Consider the following 7,877-nt stretch of genomic DNA (forward strand, 5'->3'; position numbering starts at 1 on the left):
ACTCAAGATTTATTTCATAAAAAAATATTTTATTTATGTGTTTTGGAAAGTTCTCGAGGCGTGCTATAAGAACATGTAATGAAAAAGTGGGGGTTCCATTTAAAAAATTCAAAGTGACCTTGTCCTGACCTTGACGACGCCACTAAGGGTCAAACCAATGTTATCATCTTATGCCCCCCTCGAAGTCCGAAAACTTTTGTCTGAAACATTTTTTCGATAAACGCCTTCTTTCTGAGATAATCGCGTGGAAGTTTTAAAATGGGACACCCTGTATATAGTGTGTGTGTGTGTGTAATTTTTTTTCTTCAATTTTATCTTTCATTATCTAAAATATGACATAATTTTATATATGTTATAAAATATAAATCTATATTTGAATAAAATAGTAGTTTAATTTTTCAGTTTTACAATGATAATCTAATAAAATATATGTTCAGTCAAAGAATATGACAACACTCCAAAATAATTTAGATGTGTTAATAATCGTGTAATATCAAGTTTCTAATGCATTTTAAGTGCTTAGAATGACTACTGGTTATATACATATCACGTTATTAAAAAAAAAAAAAGTAAAATAAACTATTACAACAAGGCACATTTTTCTTAAGATATGTAATAGCTTCTAATAGCTTTGGATAATATTATTTCCATACATAATAAAAATGTCAATTTCTTATTTTTATAAATTGTAATACATTTTACTTAAATATTTATAAACTATGTGCAAAATATAATGGAAATATTTACTATTTGATAGATACATCAAGATCAGTAATTAATATATAATGTCAATTTAAATGTTTCATAATAATTTATATTGTACTATATATTACATTAAAAATAATCGAACATGCATGAGGTATCAGAAATTAATTATTAACTTTATCGAATATTTTAAACTATTGAATATTTTATAAAAAGTGCAATTAATATTTTTTTAGGCTAATTTCCAATTAAAAAATAAGAGAAGCATCGGAAATAAATTTTAAAATCAATCAAACAATTCCAAGATAAATAAACTGATCAAGCTAGTAGCAACAAAATTATAACATTCATATTTACTTATAGACAATACTGCTCAATATTGCTTTTAGTTTTAATCTTATATGTTCATATGTAATAAAATAGTCGAATTAAATGTTTATAAAGTTGGATTATGCAATTTTAAGATGTTACATAATTCTGCAATTACTTCAGGTATTTGAGGTGTATGTATATACATACGTTTGTTTAAATCATATTCTTTACTTATATTCACAGATTTCAGAAATAGATTACGCCAATGCTTAAACGATATTAATTTACTATTATAAATCATGGTGGATCTACTATAAAATATAAACTGCGTTCTAACATCCATCAAAATAAAAAGTGTTACAACCTTTTAATTGATCGTTCATTATTTTAAAATAATAAATTCTAAATAATTGGATTCAATTTTGTTAGTTTAGAAGTTATAATAAAGAAAGGATTTCGTAAAAGACTTCTTAAATATTAGAATCCATTTTTATAAGTTAAAAATATCTTTCCAAATATGTACAGAGTGTAACTTAAATACCGATCACTAATCATATAGCGTTAATATTTATTGTAAAAACTGAGTCGAAAAGTTCTGAATGATTTTTTTTCTTTAATGCACAATGAAGTGATCATTATTGCAGTAATTATTGCTTCATTGAGCATTGTAGAGAAAAATGGTTCAGGTGAACTTTTTGACTGAATTTTTTTTATAAGGAGTAGCGCTATATGATTAGTGAGTGCTATTTAAGAATTATTTTTGTCTATAATGTTTAATGAAGCAATAATTACAGCAGTAGTGATCGCTTTATTTAGAAAAACTGTAGAAAAAAATAATACAGGGCTCTTTGACTGTTTTTTTACAAGGACTAACGCTATGTAATTAGTGGATGGTATTTAAATTACACCCTACAGGTATATTCAGTGTTGTTATAATGTTATGTATGAAACATTAGTTTGATAATAATGAAATTTTTCTTTAAATATTCATAATTACTTTTCATGCAATTGTGCTTCCTATATATGTAAATATTAGGGTGAGCCAAAAAAAATAAATTTTTGAAAATCGATTAGCAATACCCTCAAAAAGTTAGCTATGGACCTCAATATGGGTAAAATTTCATTGAATGAATATCTTTAGGTTGCCCCTCGATCTTACAATTATTATATTTATGCATTTCTTGGATAGATGTGTCAAAATACGAAAAAAATATTTGAATTTTAATACAATTTGGTATTACCTGTTATTTTTTGGTTGCTAAACACAAATCCGAGATCAGAAATACACATTTCAAAATAGATCAGGTTCCGAAATATATTCTTATACAGGATGTCCCATTTTAAATAATACGAGTACGTTAAGATTTCTTGAAAATTATGGTAGATAGAATTACGGAAAAATGTTTCAAACAAAAATTGTATAATTCGGAGGACCCAATTAAGATGGTACCATTGATTTCATCTTAGGTGGCGTCGTTAAGGTTAGACCATCAAGATTACATCGATTTTTTAAAATAGAATTATATATATTTTTTTACATAATATGATTCCTCTAATTATTCTGCATATAAAAGTATTAAAATAAAGTTATCAAAAAATTAATATTTTACGAGATATCTTATACTTTATCATGTCATATTTCGATATAAAGTATGAAATATCTCATAAACTATTGATTTCTTGATAATAGCACTTTAATATTTTTAGGTTCAGAATAATGAGATGAATCGATTGGTGTAAAGAAAACACAGTTGCTTAAAAAAAAATGTAATTTGCAAAAAATGCATAAACTTATTAATTTCAAGATTGAGAGGCAACCTGAAGATATTAATCCCATATCATAGCTAACTTTTGGGGGGTATTGCTAAATCGATTTTCAAAACTTTATTCGGCCCACCCCTATATACATATATACATATATATATATATATATATATGTGTGTATGTGTGTGTTTAATTACATTTTATACACATACATATGCACATGCATACGCATACATACATGTATATGTATAGTTACGAAACTAATTGTCTGGACAGTGCGCCATTGATCGATGATTTTTTTAAACTGTCCGTTTGAAGAAATTCGTGTCGATATAGACACTGTCTGGATAATTAGTTTCGTAACTAGATATGCATCTTAATTGTGTTTGCTCAAGGAAATGTACGTACATACATACATCAAATATAAGTATTTAAGGCAATAAAATATATAGTCATGAAACTAATGGACAGTGCTCTATTATATATCGATTATTTCATCAAACTATCTAGATGTTATTTATATTTGGACAACTAATTGTGAAATTACCAATTCCATAATACGTGCGTGCAACATATTTTTGATACCCAGAACAATGATTTGAAGAATCAATACAATATACAATAGCATACTGTCCGGATAATTAGTTTCATGACGGTATGCACACACACACACACACGCACGCACGCACACCCGCACGCACGCACGCACGCACGCACGCACACACACACACACACACACACGCGCGCGCGCGCACACGCACGCACGCACACACACAGTATTTTTACAAATAAAATATGAGGCATTTTCATTTATCAATTATCAATTACTATTCAATATTACAATTTGTTTAATTAATCCTTATAGACAATGTAACAATTTGAAAGCCAATTACTATACTCTGTACAAAAATATAATTGTTTTCCTGTTGCAAATGTTGCATCTCTTTGTGTGTATCGTCGTATGCACTTATATATTTATTAATTGTCTACACAAAACATATATATAGTAGTTAAAATATCTATTGAAATTTTAAAAAAGAGCTATATTAAAACAAATATATGTACACATATACATACTGAAATATGAAAATAGCAGATTTATTTTGATTTGTTTTGCAAATATATAGTATTTATTTATATGCGAATTAATTGAATATTTGTATGTATGTAGTTTATGTACTGTTTTGTAACATAATAATGTAAAATGTACACGTTTTGTATATACGGAATGTTCCATTTCTGAATTAGTAAGATTTAAAAAAGTGAAACTTTTTATTATAAAGAACACTTAAAATTGATAAAATTAGTATAACATTATTAGAGTGGTAAAATATTAATTGTAAAAATAATTTAGTGGCAAGAATAGTTCTTCAAGAAGTAAAATTTTAAATTTAGTTCTCTGATTCAGTTATCAGATATTTTTTTGTTTGTATATTTACAATAAAATGTTTTGTTATCTGTAATATATCTGTTCTTTGTAATTGAACTAGTATGCACTTATTGTGTACACTTATTTTTAAAATAAATATATTTGAAGTTTGACGGAAACAAGAAAAAAAATTTTACAGTTCAATACAGCAACAAAGAACAAATCTATGATTTTCTATATTCAATATGTAAAACTCCATTGGACATTTTATAAGATTTCAAATTTGTTAAAAAATTTGATACAATCTAATTAAGAAATGAAATATCATGTAATAGCACAGTGATGAATAATACACTGAGTATTTTATAATGTGTAATAATCTGTAAATATTCCCATTTCTCTCTTTGTGTGTGTATGTTTCAGCACGTGTATATCTGTAATTTTCTTATTTTTATTATTAATTGAATTTTACTAATATCCTGTTAATACAAGTTTGTTAATACTTAATTATAACTCCTCAAAGAAGGCGACTCTAGCTTTAGTGGATCCAGACTTTACTTTTTTCAGCGTGCTGTATTTATTCTCGCCAAGTCGAACTTGCTCTTCGTGTAATTGATCCAATTCGCACTGCTTTTCACCGACTTTTAGGCCTTCAATTTCGGAACGTAATTCTCGTAGTTGTTCCTGCAAATGTTTACTCTTCTCCAAATAATCACTTCTTTCCCTTTCAATCTCTAATGAAAGTTGATCGACATCTCCGTCGCCAATAAGATCATAGGATGTTAAATCAGGTGGTAGTGGTTCTGTGTGTAAAGGTTCTAGTTGTAAAGTCTGAAGATCTGCTTGTAAATCTGAGGGAAGCACTTGCGTAGAGGGAAATAGATTTGGCACAGGCTGTTGACAGACAAATGATTCATAAATTTATATATACATGTGTGTGTGTGTGTGTGTGTGTGTGTGTGTGTGTGTGTGTGTGTGTGCGCGCGTGCGCGTATATAATATTGCATGTAATGATTATTTATATTATACAAATTTTCTTTTGCATTGTTTATAAATAAATGTTAAAGATGTACTTACAGTTATGGTAGCAGTGTAGGCATTTCTACTTAAGAATTCTAATAATTTTTCCTTAGCTTCTTTCTCGGCAATTCTTGCACGTAATAATTCGTCCTTCAATTTTTCAGCTTCAGCAGCTCTACGTTCCGATTCTTGGACTAATCTTTCTGTTAATAATTCAGCCTCTCTAGTTTTACGTTCTAAATGAACCTTTTCTTCTTCAGTCTTCATGTTATTCAGCCGTATACGCGTAATTTCTTGTTCAGCTTCCGATGCTTTTTGACTTAAGAGCATTGCTTCTTCTTCTGCTACGCGACTTTTCTCAGCTAAGAGATCTGCCGTCTCTTCAGACCTTCTCTATAAAATATAAAATCTATTATAAGATAGAGGTATATAATATATATTCTCTATATTGTAAAAATTATAGATTAATTTATATTTTTGTGTTCATTTCTATATTTTTTATATTATGTCTTTCTATATTATGTCATTTTCTATATCTTACAAGAGCTTCATTCGCTAATCGTATCTCTTCCTGATATTGTAAAAGTCGCTGTTCCATCGCAGCCTTTTCCCTTTCCGCTGCTTCTCTTAATTGTTTTTCACGTGCTAATTTGTTTCTTTCAATTTGCCTCCTAAATGTAATGTCATAAATGTTTTTAAAATAGATTCAGATGATCAAATATATGATAAAGATACAATTTGAGATTAATTATCAGATAGATCTGATAATTAATGTACACGAAGTGTGTACATTTTATCTTTTAAATATATAATAATGTTTTAATTAAAAATTTGATAATATATAGCGGTCTGTTTAAAAGTATCTGGACTTCGATAGTAATACTTACAACAAATTTACCGCACTAATTCTATCTTAAAAAAAGTAGTCCCTTGCAATTTAATACTTATTCACATAGAGTTTTTCATCGTTTAAGAAGTTTATGAAAGTTTTTATAATTATTTTCAAAAAGCAATATTTTATCAACAATTTAATTTTGAAAAATATTGTATGATTTATAAGATAGTTTCTTGAGTCATCTTTTTGGAAGTTGTATGTGAGATAAATGTCACATTGGAATATCATAATTTTCATTTAATTTAAAAATAAAGGTTATCAAGTGAGATATAATTTTCTGTACAATTACAAACTATTCTGGCATTGATACAATTTTCTACTCTTGCTTCATCCTTTTACATTGTATTTTATTTTAGGAAATAAAAAACTCGATGCACAGTTAAAATTGAGATTGTTGGATTTGTGAAATTTCGTATTCGGAAACTTTCTTCTGATTATAATAAATATTGTTATAATGGAACTACCAATCATATTTAATGATTATTTTTCTCACAATATACTGGATTAAAGAGACAAGCTTTGCTATCACTCATTTCCTAGTTTCTAATTATAATTCAGAGTTGTTAGTAAAACAGAAAAAAATATTCTCTAACTTATCCCGATTTTTTTAGTCACCTTTTAGAAAAATTTCCAAATTTTTAAGCTAAAGCCGTAGAAGTACTAAATAAAACGAATAAAATATTAAAAATTTTTATTCTTAGTAGACAAAGAGATATGAATTATTAGTTTGAAGACACCATAATATTTCTGTTCTATTGACTTCATCTTTTATGAAGTATGTACTAATGCTACAGGCAACAGGCGTCTATTAAATTTTATTGAAATATGTTTATTCTTTATTGTTATTTTTAGGTTATAGGATTAAAAGATGAAAACAAGATTCTAAATTTAAATCATCCTGTAAACTATGGAATCTTTGATGAATCACAGAATAAAATCGAAAATAACATAAGTATCATAAGCTCAATACAAAAAGTATCGAAGTAGCCTGCTATCTGTAGTATTAATACAGTATTTTATTTGTTTGCATACTGCTTATTGAGATTTAATTATTTACTGAGATTATTAATTATATAGATAATTATTTATTGAGATTTAATTACATTAAAATATTGTATTATTTACCGTTTTAATTAAAAATTTTATCTTGACACTGCATATTTTCAACAATATTTGTAAAATAAAGATAAAAGGTTTTAAACAAGAGATTATTGTCTTTTCTAATAAATTCGTTTACATCCAAAAAATGTATGATTACTAAAGCATGTATAAAACTAGTAATATAAATGAAGTAACGCCAGTGCGATCCGACACAGATGTTGGTATGTATAATAATTTTTATTGTTACAATATTTAACCACACACAAATTGCTCGCCGCATTTTTGTCGGTCTTAAAACACAATTCTTACATGAAGCTAAGCTGGAATCCGTTGTAACGAATTAAATTGACGAGCAATTTAATATTTTTGATGCCAACAAGCATCTGTAAGATGCCAAGGAATATTTATAAGATACGCCTTCAAATTTGTAATTGTGAAAAATATCACCTCAGCTAGGAATCGAACCTGGATCTTTCCACTTGCCGGGCAGGCATCCTACCATTCGACTACAGAGACATGTGATGATATTACTCGCAATAACTTGTATATATGTATATATACAGGATTCCATTTTATATTTGATAGTCAAATATTTGGAAATCGCGAGATTTGAGAGAAAAATATTTCAGACAAAAATTGTAGGGTTTCGAGGGGGGACATAAGATGATAACATTGGTTTGACTCTGAATGGCGTCATCAAGGTCAGGACAA

The 7,877-nt window shown here is 27.6% G+C and overlaps 1 protein-coding gene across 6 annotated transcripts in view; it reads right to left on the reverse strand.

Annotated features, from left to right (window-relative positions):
• Nucleotides 1-3,892: 3,892 nt before the first annotated feature.
• LOC105462846 (merlin) overlaps nt 3,893-7,877 on the reverse strand; it is a 14,851-nt gene continuing 10,866 nt past the window's right edge. For all 6 annotated transcript variants that reach the window (XM_011709700.1, XM_011709699.1, XM_011709697.1 and 3 more), the window contains 3 exons: nt 5,712-5,841; nt 5,228-5,563; nt 3,893-5,044 (listed from right to left, as the gene is read on the reverse strand). In XM_011709700.1, coding sequence (XP_011708002.1) covers nt 4,658-5,044; nt 5,228-5,563; nt 5,712-5,841 — 853 coding nt within the window. In that variant the 3' untranslated portion in view covers nt 3,893-4,657. The remainder of the gene's footprint in view (nt 5,045-5,227; nt 5,564-5,711; nt 5,842-7,877) is intronic.

The sequence above is a fragment of the Wasmannia auropunctata genome, unplaced genomic scaffold (assembly GCF_000956235.1).
Source record: "Wasmannia auropunctata unplaced genomic scaffold, wasmannia.A_1.0 LD336092.1, whole genome shotgun sequence".
In the NCBI taxonomy this organism is placed as follows: Eukaryota; Metazoa; Arthropoda; class Insecta; order Hymenoptera; family Formicidae; genus Wasmannia; species Wasmannia auropunctata.